The sequence below is a fragment of the Calonectris borealis genome, chromosome 1, assembly GCF_964195595.1.
Source record: "Calonectris borealis chromosome 1, bCalBor7.hap1.2, whole genome shotgun sequence".
NCBI lineage: Eukaryota > Metazoa > Chordata > Aves > Procellariiformes > Procellariidae > Calonectris > Calonectris borealis.
The window spans coordinates 127,861,854-127,878,507 of record NC_134312.1 but is presented as its reverse complement, the minus strand read 5'-3'; the positions used below and the strand labels follow the sequence as shown (position 1 = coordinate 127,878,507).

The window sequence follows — 16,654 nt, the reverse complement described above, 5'->3', positions numbered from 1 at the left end:
TTCTCCTAATGTCCAGTCTAAACCTCCCTTGGTGCAACTTGAGGCCATTTCCTCTTGTCCTATCGCTAGTTACTTGGCAGAAGAGACCAACACCCACCTTGCTACAACCTCCTTTCAGGTAGTTGTAGAGCGCAATGAGGTCTCCCCTCAGCCTCCTCTTCTCCAGGTTAAACAGTCCCAGTTCCCTCAGACGCTCCTCATAAGACTTGTGCTCCAGGCCCTTCACCAGCTTCGTTGCCCTCCTCTGGACACGCTCCAGCACCTCCATGTCCTTCTTGTAGTCAGGGGCCCAAAACTGAACACAGGATTCGAGGTGCGGCCTCACCAGTGACGAGTACAGGGGCACGATCACCTCCCTACTCCTGCTGGCCACACTATTTCTGATACAGGCCAGGATGCCGTTGGCCTTCTTGGCCACCTGGGCACACTGCCAGCTCATGTTCAGCCGGCTGTCAATCAGCACCCCCAGGTCCTTTTCCTCTGGGCAGCTTTCCAGCCACTCTTCCCCAAGCCTGTAGCGTTGCATGGGGTTGTTGTGGCCGAAGTGCAGGACCCGGCACTTGGCCTTGTTGAACCTCACACAGTTGGGCTCGGCCCATCGATCCAGCCTGTCCAGGTCCCTCTGCAGAGCCTTCCTACCCTCCAGCAGATCAACACTCCCGCCCAGCTTGGTGTCATCTGTAAACTTACTGAGGGAGCACTCGATCCCCTCGTCCAGATCATTGATAAAGATATTGAACAAGACCGGCCCCAGTACTGAGCCCTGGGGAACACCGCTCGTGACCGGCCGCCAACTGGATTTAACTCCGTTGACCACAACTCTCTGGGCTCGGCCGTCCAGCCAGTTTTTTACCCAGCGAAGAGTGTACCTGTCTAGGCCGTGAGTCGGCAGCTTCTCTAGGAGAATGCTGTGGGAGACAGTGTCAAAGGCTTTGCTGAAGTCCAAGTAGACCACATCCACGGCCTTTCCCTCATCCACTAGGTGGGTCACCTGCTCATAGAAGGAGATCAGGTTGGTCAAGCAGGACCTGCCTTCCATGAACCCGTGCTGGCTGGGCCTGATCCCCTGGTTGTCCCGGACATGGCTTGTGAGCACCCTCAAAACCAACTGCTCCACGATCTTCCCCGGCACCGAGGTCAGGCTGACCGGCCTGTAGTTCCCCAGATCCTCCCTCCAGCCCTTCTTGTAGATGGGCGGTCACATTGGCGAGCCTCCAGTCGTCCGGGACCTCCCCAGTTAACCAGGACTGCTGGTAAATGATGGAGAGCGGCTCGGCAAGCTTTTCCGCCAGCTCCCTCAGTACCCTCGGGTGGATCCCATCTGGCCCCATAGACTTGTGAACGTCCAGGTGGCATAGCAGGTCATGAACTTCATCCTCTTGAATTATGGGGGGTTTATCCTGCTCGTCGTCCCTGTCTTCCAGCTCACGGGGCTGAGTACCCTGAGGATAACCACTCTGACTACTAAAGACTGAGGCAAAGAAGGCGTTGAGTACCTCAGCCTTTTCCTCGTCCTTGGTGGCAACGTTCCCCCCCGCATCCAATAGAGGATGGAGATTCTCCTTGGCTCTCCTTTTGTCATTAACATACTTATAAAAGCATTTTTTGTTGTCTCTCACGACAGTGGCCAGGTTGAGTTCTAGCCGGGCTTTTGCTTTTCTAATTTCCTCTCTGCACGACCTAACGCGATCCCTGTACTCTTCCTGAGTTGCCTGACCCTTCCTCCACAAGTGATAAACTCTCCTTTTTTTCCTGAGTCCCAGCCAGAGCTCCCCGTTCAGCCAGGCCGGTCGCCTTCCCCTCCCGTTCTTCTTGCGGCACATGGGGACAGCCCGCTTCTGCGCCTTTAAGACTTCCTTCTTGAAGAACGTCCAGCCTTCCTGGGCCCCTTTGCCCTTCAGGACCGTCCCCCAAGGGACCCTCTCGACCAGTGTCCTGAGCAGGCCAAAGTCCGCCCTCTGGAAGTCCATGGTAGCGGTTTTGCTGGCCCCCCTCCTTACTTCACCAAGTATCGAAAATTCTACCATTTCTTGGTTGCTAAGCCCAAGCCGGCCTCCGACCACCACATCTCCCACCAGCCCTTCTCTGTTCGTGAACAGCAGGTCAAGCGAGGCACCTCCCCTGGTGGGCTCGCTTACCAGCTGCGTCAGGAAGTTATCCTCCACACACTCCAGGAACCTCCTCCACTGTTTCCTCTCTGCCATGTGGTATTTCCAGCAGACATCCGGAAAGTTGAAGTCCCCCACGAGAACAAGGGCTAGCGACTGAGAGACTTCTGCCAGCCTCTGGTAGAATATTTCGTCTGCCTCCTCGTCCTGGCTAGGTGGTCTATAATAGACTCCCAGCAGGATATCTGCCTTGTTGGCCTTCCCCCTCATCCTTACCCACAAGCATTCGACCTCGTCATCACTACCATCGAGCTCTAGACAGTCGAAGCACTCCCTAACATACAGGGCTACCCCACCGCCTCTCCTTCCTCACCTGTCCCTTCTGAAGAGCTTATAGCTATCCATTGCAGCACTCCAATCATGAGACTCATCCCACCACGTTTCCGTGATGGCGACTAAGTCATAGCTACCCCGCTGCACAATGGCTTCCAGCTCCTCCTGTTTGCCGCCCATGCTGCGTGCATTGGTATAGATTCACTTGAGCTGGGCTGCCAATTTCTCCCCCGACAATGGCGTGCCGCCCCTAGGCTCTTCTCTAGTGAGTCTGGTTTTATCCCCTTCCCCCTTCGAACCTAGTTTAAAGCCCTCTCGATGAGCCCGGCCAACTCACATGCGAGAATCCTTTTCCCCCTGTGAGACAGCTGAACTCCGTCTGTCGCCAGCAGGCCCGGTGCTGTGTAAACCTCCCCGTGGTCAAAGAAGCCAAAATTCTGCCAATGGCACCAGCCCCTGAGCCACGTGTTGATCCGATGAGTTTTCCTGTTCCTTTCAGTGTTCCTCCCTGCCACTGAAGGGATCGAGGAAAACACTACCTGTGCTCCCGATCCTCCCACGAGTCGCCCCAGCGCCCTGAAGTCCCTTTTGATCCCTTCGGGACTTCTCCCTGCAACCTCCTCACTGCCAGCCTGTATAACCAGTAGCGGGCAGTGATCGGAGGCCTGCACGAGACTAGGGAGCTTCCTAGTAATGTCCTTCACCCGGGCCCCAGGGAGGCAGCAGACTTCCCTGTGGGATGGGTCCGGCCGACAAATTTCTTTCTTAGGGGCAGTAGCATGCTGCACTCAGAGGTGTTTGATAAGAGGGTGATATTCAGTAAAAAGAAAACCAGTAAGCTTCTCTGAATAAATGATCCAGTCAATATGTAAGTAAGAACTGATGGCATTCATATAGGCTGGCTATCATGTTTAGAACATTTTAGTGCTTAGTTCAGAACATTTAGTCAAAGTACTAAGGATGTGTAAAATTGTAAGGAGAACCTTAATTAAAAAAAAAAAAAAAAGACTGTAGAATCTGTTGTCAACATGATTGTGTGCTTTTGGTATTTACAAAATATTAGCCAATAATACATTCCTGCCAGATATATATCCTTTCAGATATGCCCTTGCAATATGAAGGACACTGTAGTATGTACCATGATCATTCTAATTAAAGATTCCTCTAAAACAATGTTAAATTGGTTTCTCATTGATTCCACATTCTGTATTTTCTCTCTCTTGTAGAATCAGTAAGCAATCATAGACATCTCTTTGACCAGAAATAATATTTTGCTACATTTCTACTATTTCTCTGAAAATATTTCATAACACCAAGAAACACTAGTCAAAATTGAACCAGGTGGAGCAAAATTGATCCAAATGGAACAAAAGTGAACCATCTGAATCCAAATGGAATCCCAACTGGAACAAGAAGAATCAGAGATTATTGGTATAACCTTTATCACTCAGTAAAGCAGGAAATAAATCTAAAATACAAAATCTAAAATATGAAAGCCATAATTATTAGATAAAAAAATGTATTTTTACAAGTTTTATATTTGGGGGAAAACAGAGTAAACTATCCACCCACTTACCACTGTGTTTTCGTGGTATGAGAATACGTGGCCTCAAGCACTGAAACACATTTTTTCTTTCATATCCTCTGATTCCATTTGTGCTGTATTCCAGAAAGAACTGTTTAAATTTAGTGGTTATTAAATCATCAATATCCATATAATCCAATTTAGATATAAAAGAGAGAAATTATTAGCATGACCGTGACTTTCAGCACTGAAGCCTCGATTCTCTATATCTTTTTATTTTAAACATCTACAAGACAAAAATGTGACGTTCCTGACATTACAGTGCAGTAGAAAGAAGGTCTAGAGAAGGCATGAGTCATTCACAAGCCTTTTGCAAGCTTGGATAAGTACTCTAAAATGTAAATGTTGGATAATTGAATGTATGAACAATTTAAGAGATACCTGTAACTGACAAGCAATTTGTATACTCACAGTATCCTCAGAAGGTTGAGTATAATTAATAAGGCCAACACCCAATAATTTCAAAATCTTACTGATTATTTAAAGTCCTCTGTGACCTTAAAAAATAAACATAATATCCTTGATATTTATGCCTGTAAACGAAAGTAAATACTTGAGAAATTAATAATTACATAATAGCAATATTTTTGAAACAATGAAATTATAGAAAATAAAATCCAGCCCTTGCCTGTTTAGTGGGAAGTACCCATCACTGACCAGCCACAATAGATGAACATCATGAACACAAAGGAATTGTTTCAAAATTCAGACCGAGAACCTAATTAATTTACTTATTAAAAAAAACCACACCACCTAAAATAATAAAATAAACTTGCAACCCAAAAGTGGATACTAAATATAGACTGCTGAGCAATTCTTAATACTAGTGTAAAGAACAAATATTCTGGATGTTCCATATTTTTAAAATAAGAATACTATTTTTAAATTCTCAGATAATGATTCAGAAATGTAACTTGAAAGTCTAGTTCTGAAACTGTTGAAGAATGCCTCCTTTTGTAGCTGTCTTTTTAGCATTTATCTATGGCACATGAACGCCCTCCCCTCCGCGCCCCCCTACCCCCCCCCCGCAATACTAATTCTTGTTTGCTTTTTCTGCATATTAACCTGGCATTAATTTCCAGTACAACCTGTACTTTATTTTTACATATGAAATGGAATGTAGACTGGGGCTGCAAGGCAGACAACAAGAAAAAAAAAAAATGAAATAACAAATTTTAGATGATTGCAAATGATATTCTAACATTCAGCCATAGTAAGATCCAACCATAAAATACCGCACCTGAGCTATCTTGATGACGGTATGGATGGTATTTCAGTTTGCATAATAGTGTGCTATTTTGAGAACCTATGTTCCAGAAAAAGGAATAGGCACAGGAAAGAAGAGTCAAGTTGTCTAGCTATCATATGAAAGCAGATTAGAAAACTGTGGCTTTAGTTTACCAAATGAGATCCAACAGGGAAAATGACTGCAGCCTATAAGAACAGAAGGGGATAAACATCAGGGAGTAGATAAAACTGAACTACAACTCAGTCTTGGCACAAAAATAAATAAACCAAGTGCAACTCCAGGAAGCCAAAGAAGTTAAAGTCACCAAGCATTAAGGAGTGAAGAGACAGAAAAACCTTTCAGTCAGAATAATGAGAGCAGAAAAAATCTTTAACTACTTTCAAGACAGGGTTCAATATGTTTCAAAGGGATTATATGATGTGCTATCTGTAAAACATCCTTTTAAATCCTGTGTCTCCTAATCATAAAAGAAGTCAACTACTATTTCTTAAAAACTGAAATATGATTTTTTTTTTCAACACAAGTTCTGTTCTCAAAAAGTCTTAGTGAAAAATTCACAATAAGAATATTTAAGTATTCATGACCTGAAATGAAACAATTCTATTATTAAGTTTCGTTCACATTATATATAATGCATAAATGTTGTTTAATATCATGCCATTGTGCAGCAAAAAGGAACACACCTCCCCTCCCCAAATAGACCTAAAAGAATGTAATTACCTCTTAACCTATATTAACATAATCACCTAATCATAATGTTGACTGTTTCATTTTACATTAACATTTGACTCTCTGTATTTACTGAATGTTAATGAACACATTAATCTTTACTTTTCCAAAGCAGTCCTACCTAGAAATAGTATTACACATCTGAACGTTTTGTATAATTTTTTTTCTGAAACAGTTCCTTGTTGAATACAAGACTATTCACTTGCTCGTGAAAGCATTTTCAAACAAATCCTGTTAGTTCTGAATATGGTTCACTAAGCAGCATGATCTCATTAATAAAACAAGTTGCTAATCTAGTAAATCAAAACGCTCAGCTGTTTTAACTGTTTACCTAATGGAAATTCTAATGATCTCTTCTGTCAGCCTCACAGAAGCCTAATACTTTTCAAACAAGACCCAGCAAAATAAAGAAAGAACCAATGAAGAGAATGGGAACAATGCAACTTCAGACTAAACATTCTTTCACAAATAAATGTTAACTAACATGGGGTCTGCATTCTTGAGGTTAGTTGGAATATTTTCACACTATCTGACTTTTCATTAGAAAGGTAGTTTTGTCTGTTGTACTGAGCTAAATGAAATGTTTGAGAGACAAATTTGTGAGTTCCTGGGATTTCTAACACAAGGGAAAAAGGAAGAAAAAAAAAGCTTGATGGACTGCTAACAGAGAATCTTGGTAGAAATCCATTCTGCAAACATCTGTTCAAAATGTTCTCATATATTGCATAAGAAAATAACAAATAGATAACAGATGAGAAGGAGGCTAGGTCAAAGGGAAATGTAAAACAAGCAGTCTTGTTCTACACTGAAATCTAAGCTTCTGCATAACGAGGCATTATCTCAGGGTCTTTCAGTGTGATGTTCAATTCAGTATGAACTTCTTTCTCAATGGTGACAAGAAAATAATGTTTCTAATCTATTGGGACTATGAAATGTGCTACACACCCAGTGCATTTATAACGTCCATGATACATCTTACCTTGGTCTGGCCACTTTCAAAAACCAACCTCTTCTCAGAGAGAAAATACTGTTTTAGAAAGGGGTTAGAAAAAAACATTTTTTTTCTAAGTTCTCATTTGAAGCTGCTCAAGGATACCAGAATAGTGCCAAGAAGGGTGATAGAGCAGAGGCAAAACAAAGAAGAAAGGGCAGGCTTTGTGACACTGTATTACTATTCGCCACATAGATACTCGTGTCTTACTTTAGGATTTTAAATGTTTTTCAAAGAAATGCTTAAAAGTGTGGGACAGAGAAAGGGAGACAAAATTTCAGTGGAAATACACATGAACTCAGCTACCTTTTACATACACAGTAAAGAGCATCTTTAATTCCTTGATGACATTCTATTTTGTCAGCCAGACCTTAGACTTCTTCAGTGTTCGAAGTGTTGATAGTCATTTGCAGAAAAATATTTACCTGCTATTTTAAATACTTCAGCTTAATGTACTACTTAACAGTTATCTTTTTTTCATACTTGCACCGCATGATTTGGTTTCCTTTTCAGTTCAGCAGTTTTACAGTCAAGAAATAGCAGCCTAAATCTTAAAAAGGAGACTTTAAATATTAAAATTCAAAAGACATGATTTATTTTTTTAGCTGTAGGCCAAAAAGTAGATTAGTGTTGCATTCAAAACAAAACTGTACCTTTAATATTAGATAAACCTAACTTCTTTCAACCTGAAATCCAGTAATCCAATCCAGCAATTCAAATGTACAAATGCCGATTAGTTTAACAGAATTTTTTTTCTTATGCACAGGTAGTAATTTATAACATGAATCCAGAGTTTAGTCAAGCCATGTTATTCAGCTGAACCTATCAACTTGCAAAACATCAGTTTAGAATTAATTCTTCATACCCATTACCATTTCAATCATACAAGAGGGAAATGAAATAAACTACCAAGAAACTAGAGTTATTATTTTCCTTACGATGCTCAAAGAGCTTGCAAGATGAAAAGCATACAAATTAGAAGTGGACACATAGGAACTAAGAGGCTATTCTGTCACACTGCATTTCACAAAAAGCATCCTCAAGGTTCTTTGATTAAAACATGAAACAGGCCAAATAAGCAATACTTGCAAGACATAGTTCATGGAATATCTCTTGTACAGCTCAATGGTTAATCACATTTCTTCCACAAGACTTTAAAATTAAGTCTGATACTTCTGCTGGTCATAAGTATCAGATGGAAATTAATGAGCACTTTAAATAAAGACCAAACAAATATGTAACTATGAAGTACCACAATATACCATGTTATCCTATATTTTCCTTCTTTTAAAAATGTATTTTAAAACAAACTATTAAAAATTCTTAGTTAACAAGGACAACAAAAATATCTGACCAAAATTGCCACTGGCCACTCAACACTAGAAATCCTCCTTAAATGAACTGCAAAACTATACAGAGTACCCAGACCTGCAAATTTCTAATCACTGCAGAAAAACAGGAAATGGGTTAATCAAATCATACCTGGAGAAATTGGTTGGTTTTCACATGACCCATGTCTCCAGCCTCTACCTGTGCTCTCGACAGCTTCTCTTCAGTTTCAGTTAGCCAATGATTAAAGCTCTTCATGTCACAATGAAAAAGCCGCCACTTTTCCAAAGATTTGTCAAACCGTCTGCAAGTATGAAAGGAGATGAAATAACTATCTATTGATATTTTATTTATTGACTACAGAAAAAAAAAAGAAAACAAATAATGTTGGATGTCTCAGGTTAAATTTGGTGTGATGCTGATGGCATCATGTATCAGCATTTCTAACAGTTATATCAAATGGAAACATGGTAGTACTTCTGAACAGTGAAATTATCATTAAGTATATGTGTCACAAATCACTGTCTTATCAATTTTTAAATCCTTTTCAATGTTTCAAATGAATTCAGTCAGAACATGTTTTCAATTTACAGCTTTATTAACACACACTAACTCACATCATAGGTACAATACCCACAGGCCCCAGTGTAACTGGGTATACCCCTCTGTCAGATGCTAGATTCTAGAATGAAGAAAACACCAGTGCTGACAAAAGGCTCCTAATGCACCTTAGTAATTTGCTGTAGCTACCAACACTGCAAACAGTCACTGCTGGCTAACATACTGGCTGTGTGTTGTGACCATACATTGATTTTTAGATCCCTTTTCAAAGGGAAAATAGCTTAAAAGATCTGTGATGGATTTGACCTACCATATCATAAGACAAAGGATGAAAAATCAGTAGACAGATCCTTAAATCCTTACTTCCCAACTTTAGTCCCATGATCCTATCAGGATTAAAGGATGTTTTTTTTTTTAGAAATATAAATTCTAATATTATATGTAATACAGATGCAAAAGACTATTTTTTTAATGGCAATTGCTGTTGTGAGAGACTACTGCAAAGGATCCCAAGCATATACCACAATTCTGCTCCAGTTTTACTGAGAGAAACTAATTTTGTCTGCCTCTCCAATGCATACAAATGTCCATTTATTATTATTACAAAGAAAATGCAACTCTCTTCAAAGGAATTTCTACTTGTATTGTGTAAATAGACCCTTTATTAAACCCTTTTTTCTATATATCTTTCACTTTGAGTATTTGATAAAGATAGTTATGCAAAAATAAAATGCCTGAAATACAAGGATGATTGAAACAAAATTAAAATATTAAAAAATAGGGTTTTTTACAATAAGCAAGGATGAAAAATATTACTACCACATCTGCAAGTCTACAGTCCACTACATAAAAGACCGTGTAAGAACTTCTGGCACTTTGGGGAGATCTAATTTGTTTTTATTCAGAGTGACTGATTGACCTGGTTCAAGACCTGTTTGCCTTAGCCACTGCCAAGTACTAAAGAAATGAAATGAAGACAGAATTTGGGGCTTTTTTTTGCAGATGGTTTATGTCTTAAGGAATTCAGTTATCCTGTGTTTTGGATTGGTGTCGAAATGTGATCACTAATCAGAGATTAGCTAGAATGTTTTGTTAGCAGATCCTCATTAAACATGCTACTGTTTTTTAGTTTAATAATCCTCCTTTATGGGATTATAATATGTTTTAGGGTGTACTTAAAGGATAAAAACAAAGACGCTCAATTATTTTGCTAGGAAGTAATCTGGACAAACTATATGATTATTTGAATGTTAGAGAGTTTAATTCACCAAATAAAATCATGTTACTATCAGGGAATACAGACCACCTCTTCCATTGTACTGATGATTTTTCATTTTTTAGAAGAAAATATAAGTTTTTCTTCTCTTCTATTGGTTATATGTTCCCACCTTGGTTTTCACATTTTAAAATCTTTTAATACCATACAGTATGAATAGCACTATGTCCATTCATAATCGTCTACAGAAGGATATATACTTTTCCCTAGATCTCCTTTTCTGGTAGACAAAGAAGATTTATTTTGCTGAACACATCCATACAAAGATGCAGTTTTCTTACGTCTATCATACTGCATATGGTAATCACTTTTCATTAATAAGACGCAAAATAGAGTTGGACCAGCAAGCAGTGAAACAGAGACTTTGTACTTATTCTGTTACATTAACTATAAGATAGGGAAAGTATAAGGCATAGAAAAAACCCGCAATTAGGAATCTATGGGAATGATTTTTTTTTAAAAAAGGAACATTTGATCACAGAAAGCAGTTGAGATAAAAGTATTCCTTGTACTGTTCTACTAGTTTGGTCATAAGGTGCTGAAGGAAAAATAATAGTTATTTAATTAAAACTTTTAAAAACACATTTTAAAAGAACAGAGAGTCTAAATTCTGCATAGAAGAGTAGTCCTCTAACTGTGAATCAACACTTTTTGTTCCTCAAGCAGAACTTGATTCATGGGCCCTGAGGTTAATAGCTGCTAAACACCAGAGCCTTTATTTGATTTAAAAGAGAATAGTTACTGCTTAGTCCTATGCAGTCCAAACATGCATTCCAAACCACTCTAATAAATGACAGCATGTTCAGTAAATTTCATTGGAAATGGACACAGACAAACTATCAGAACAGATCAGGTAATCTTTATTGTATCGATTTTAATATGGCTGCATGCCTGATAAAGCCACAGCAAAGAAGGTGTCAGAGCTCAGCGCTGATTGACCAAATGATCAGTCATGCCATTAATACTGATGACAGATGAAGATGGAGAAAGATGCAGCCTGGGACAAAACAATACATCATAACATTCAGAATACAGAACCTTACTAGTTAAAACTAAAAAATATTTAAGAAGAAAAAAAGACTTAAAGATCAAAAAGTAGTTTATGGAAGGACTCCTCTGAGCCTTTATGGGCTGACAGCTTCCCACAGAAGCTGACATAAGTCTCTTTGCTCCCTATAAATTCAAGCTGTAGTAAGTTTTTAGTATACTGTGAAGCTGTTATTTAAATAGCATTCTCACAGATTTTATTTTGGAACCCAGTATCAACCATCTAATAAATTGTTGAAAAAGACCAAATACAAAATAATCAGTGCACAAAACCTCTGTCTACTGAAGAATGAAAAATAGATACAGACATTTATAGTAATTTCTACACATAGCAGTTGGTGGAATTTTGCTGTTGAGGCATCAAAATGGGTACTACAAAACATCTTTCAAGAATAAGCACAGCTCACGAACTCAAAATATTTTTGTTGAATAAATCAGGGAAAAGTATCATTTGAAGACACATTTTACAAAAATAGGGCTATGGTAATCAAACACATCCTACACTGCTATAACATCTTATACCACTGGACCTTTCTTCTATGTTCTCTTCCCTTCGTGTAGTATAACCCTCTTGAGATGGCTAGGTATTTGTTTCCACCTTTGCCCTATCAGTTGTCCCCTTTGCATTTTTCTCTCTTTGTCAAGCAATGCCAAGTGGAGACATCACAGTTTTCAAACCACTGGCTTGACTGTGGTCTACTTTTCATTGCTGTTATGAAACCTGACTGCAATCACAGTAAAAATCTTATATATGTTTAAATTATGTTCAAAGAAATACATTTAGATTCCTCGTTAATGTTTATGATCGCTCTGCTTAGCTACAGATGAACACAGGAGTTGTTCAAGATCTGCCATGTGTGTTGCATTTCTTAGCAATATTGTAAGCAAACAGACTACTGATCCGGTTAAAAATTGTAGTCACTCACCTCACTTATTTATTAAAATGATTGTGATCATTTATCACGCTTATCATACTTTATTTTTCAAAACAAGTCAAACCATAACTGAAAGGCACATTATAATTTTTTTTTAACTGCCTTACTCTGAATTACAAGGAAAAATCTTATTTTACATTTCAAAAAATCACTTAGAAAATAAAAGTTAAAAGCCATTTCTTTTGGTCCAGTATGGTTTCTCATTTTGGACACTACATTAAAACAGCTTTCCTCCTGTTCCTCACAAAATGAAATTACTCTTCTCAGCATGAGGAAGTTTATCAGCAGCTTAAATGCAAAAATTCAGTAGGGGTTGATATTAGTATCACTGAATTTGCACTCCAGCACTTGCAAAATGAATCTCCGGTGACTCTCCATTCTTCCTCCCTTTGCTTTGGCTAATAACAGTTGCAAGGAGAAGAAAAGAGAAAAGTTGTAGTGAGAAGATATGTATATTTAAAACTTACAAGTTTAAATGCTAATGCTTATCGCTCCTGTCTTAAAAAAACTTATTATTCTCAGTATAATAAGTATAAACCAATATTAAGCATCAGTAAAAAACAGAGGAAATTTATGGACAGGCAAATCCACTAAAATTCAATGCTCTTTCAGTGATTAACTGTACTTAAGTACTGTTACAGTGATAAGAGAAGATGGAGTTGTTGCTGCAGTGGCAGGTGCAAGTCCATTTGAAATGGGGGGTGAAAGAAGACATCACCATGCAGCTTCATGCTCACACTGTGTGTTATGGGACACCCCTCCCGGGTATACCTAAGTGAGAGCTTCCCCTGCTAAACCTGTGTATTACATCCTTTGACACACAGTACTACTCTAAATAGCTTTTTAAAATTTAAAAACAAAGAGGCTTTTGTTTGTTTGTTTTATCATTTGCAATCCAAGTTCAAAACCCACAAAAGGAGAAGGCTAATTAACTACAAACACTGAGCAGCTAACTTGCTGAAGTCTTGGCACAGCAGAATGTAGATGGTAAAAATGCATAAGTGAATTCATAAAAGAGCAATGCTCTGAGGACTATGAAAGCTCAAAAAGACTATGGCTGCCTCAGGAATCCCCAAGCACGCAATTTGGAGCTTAGGAAAGTCATTACAGGCCTTGTTCATATACTCTTACCTAGGGATCCACCCTTGTTTGCTGTCAGACGCAAATCATTGAGCTAAAAAATCCCAGTGTATCCATTCATCTCTATCTTCATCTACTTAAATCCCTTTCCCTTTGACAGGCGTAAGTGAAAATGGTGTGGATAGAAGGTGACTGTCTGATTTTTGGGCAGTATTTCCTCTTTGATGTGTCCTCCTCTCCTGTTTTTCTTAGCATATGCTCGATAAGAAGACACAAGCAGGCACCCTGAAGCCAAGTGTCAGGTTCCAATACGGACTCCAGACTGGAATGTATGACTTGTATACATTGCAAAGGGTGTAAGCGTTGTACATGAGCTCTTACTAAGGTGGCCTTATTCCTCTAACTTGCGTATGTTAGAGTTGACAAGTGAAAAACAACTGGTACGCCGGCCTAATTTTTTTCTGACACTCCAGCAGGGAACATGTTAAGCAATGGCTTGAGGGAGCGATTTCCTTTTTTCTCATTAGCACATAATGGATTTATTTTGCTTCTGGAAAGCAAGAAAGCAAAAAAGCAACCAAAGACAACTGCTGAGGTAATATGCAGCACCATTTACATTAAGCCATAAAAATATTGGTGCTTTCCTTCCTTCAAAGATTACCACTCTACTAAACCTTTGGACTTGACTTGCTACAAGCAAAATTTAGTATTTCTTGGTAGTATTGTACATGATATTGCACAAAGATTTACAGATGCCAATTTGGATATGCTGTCAGTGGAACTCTATACAATGGGATTAAACTACATGTTCCATGTCCCGAGGCTGCCATTTTTAAGAAGCCATGCAAAGGTGGAAGGAAAGAACTTTGAATACCAGAAAGTCACAAACAAGAGACAGGGTGCAAAAGGTTATTGGTTTGTTGTTGTAAACCAAATCTTAATTTTGTATCTGCGGTCCAATTAATTCCTTGATATTTTGATGACATTCCTTGAGAAACTATGAAATCCACTTCTATGATCACATTCCACTTTAGCAAAACTTCACAGTCAGTTGGCCCACATGAAAAAACACTATTAGTTATAAACTTTCCTAAAAGTCATGATTTATGTCATGGAAATTACTATTGTTAGAGACATACACTCTTATTCATCATATTGGAAAAACATTCAGTAAACTTCATTTCTATACTGTTGCTAAACAATGTACTGTAGGATTATGCTAATATTAACCTACAAATTATGCAATTTTGTCAACTTGATTCAGCACAATTAGCACCTTGTAAAAATACACAAAACATCAAAGTAGTATAAATAATTATGTATTAGTATATGAGAGCATTAACTTTAATACTTAAGGCCATTCTTACAGATAATAAAACAAGAAAACTTGTTTTTGTCAAGCAACTTCTACAATTAAGTTGCTTAAAGAAACAGCTAACACATTTTCAGAGGTTTTAATGTTTTCATTGTATTTCACAGAATTCATGTCTTTTGAGTGCTTAATTTATATTTAATTTACATATACTCTCTACATTTGGGCTAAAAATGATGATCTCATTTTGGACACTGCTACATCTAGATCTCGCTCCCAAGTTTTGCCTGTGGGTCCATTCTGGGACAAGACTCAGTTGTACATATTCTAATCACACCCCTGCACCTTTCCTTTCACCCACAAAACAGCAAATGATCAGAAATAAAAAATAAACTGCAACCAAAATAACCATAACAATGCCATCCATCATTATGAAATGTAATTTCTCTCCTCTTCCCAGAAAGTAGGTTCTGCAGCATTACATATAAATTAAAAACATTATAAATTACAATTACATTATAAACATTTTTATATCTTGAATTGTATTGATTGTATTATCGTTCTTGCCCCAGTAGTCTGCAACTCAATTTCCCATCATATAGTTACTGATATCATACCATTCAGTGCTAATCACTGTACCAAAGACAATGACAATTAAATTGGCTGTGAAAAGGAAGATCATGTCAGTCGTTGCCAGTTTTTAGACATACAAATTCATTTTTATGAAGCATGAGAGACCCATAAACTTAATAGCCATTTACAATTAATAATTATACAAAAACTTCCTTGGGTTCTAATGGATGCCATGTGTCAATAGTGTAAAAAGAAACACTCCATATAATTTATAAAACATACATTCTTCTTCTGCACTAAATAAGGTTATTTACTATGCATATGAATTTGAACTTCAAAATTCCACCTTTTTTGTCCTAAAAGTTTTCCTTCATCAGAACAGAGATGAAATGATGTATTTTAGAGAACTTTGCCTAGACACCTGGATTAAAAGCAAATAACAACTTTTCCCTAAAGAAAATAAAGAAGTACTTGATTAATTGTGACCTAGGTGAGAGAGTAGCATATTGCAACTCCCTTACACAAAATAAATTATTAATGCAATTGGTAATAAAACTAAAAATTTCATAGCTTGCCAAAGTGAAACTATCAGAAATTGCCATGATAAGAAATCCGCAAACCAAACATTTTACATGAACAGAACAGTGGCTCAATTTTACAGAAATCCAAACTAGTATTTCTGACTCCATGTAAAGGATACGCACGTTTCATCCTCACAATGGGTGACAGCACACACTGCACTTCTAGCCAGGATGCTCCAGCGTGTTATTATTACCCACCCTACGGTAGCATCCATCTGATAAAATGAAATATGGGTGAAAAATCGCATGCACTTCTGACTGACTGTCAGGGCGCTGTGGCCCCCCGCCCCCGGCTCTCCAGGCTCCTTCCTACACCCCAAGGCGTCTGGCCTGCTTAAGGCCAGCTCTGATGTGGCACAGCAGCGTGACCTATCATTGGGCTTCAGTGAGCCCAACCAACGTGGTGACAACTGACTGTGAGAAACCTCATCCGGGCTTTCTACCCAGGGCTTCAGAGCCATATTTAAGCTCAGACCCTGACCTGGCTTATTCTGTAGGTATGCCCAGAGCACACCCTGCTCACTGCACCCGGCCCGGCTCTGCGCCCCACCTCCAGGCACAGTGCGACCACTGGGAGAGGTCCCTGCCTGCAGCCCCCTACCCCAGCCTTGCTGCGCCGACACTCTCAAATATCCCTTCTGCACAGCTCCAGTGCCCTCTTCTACCACCAGAACCTGAAGCCTCAAACAGCCTGTGTGCTGCTGTTTGAACAACACACTGAGCAAATATTTCCACTGTCCTTCAAAATCCCAGTCCTTGTGACTACAGGACAGCAGCTGGAAGATGGGGGAGCCAGCAGAGAGGACACAGCCATGTTCTGGCAAGGGGTGTTAGCCTGCCTGGCCTGCCCAGCTGCACCTGCGTCCGACAGAGCAAGCGCCCATTAACTGCTGGAGTGCATTAGACAGGATCCTGGAGAGAGCCTCTTCCAGCTTGGTTTCATCTGAACTGAATCCAGTGCACTT

The 16,654-nt window shown here is 39.2% G+C and overlaps 1 protein-coding gene across 2 annotated transcripts in view; it reads right to left on the bottom strand.

Moving 5' to 3' along the window:
• DMD (dystrophin) overlaps positions 1-16,654 on the bottom strand; it is a 1,244,291-nt gene that overhangs the window by 613,296 nt on the left and 614,341 nt on the right. For both annotated transcript variants that reach the window (XM_075174519.1, XM_075174510.1), the window contains exon 44: positions 8,478-8,628. In XM_075174519.1, coding sequence (XP_075030620.1) covers positions 8,478-8,628 — 151 coding nt within the window. The remainder of the gene's footprint in view (positions 1-8,477; positions 8,629-16,654) is intronic.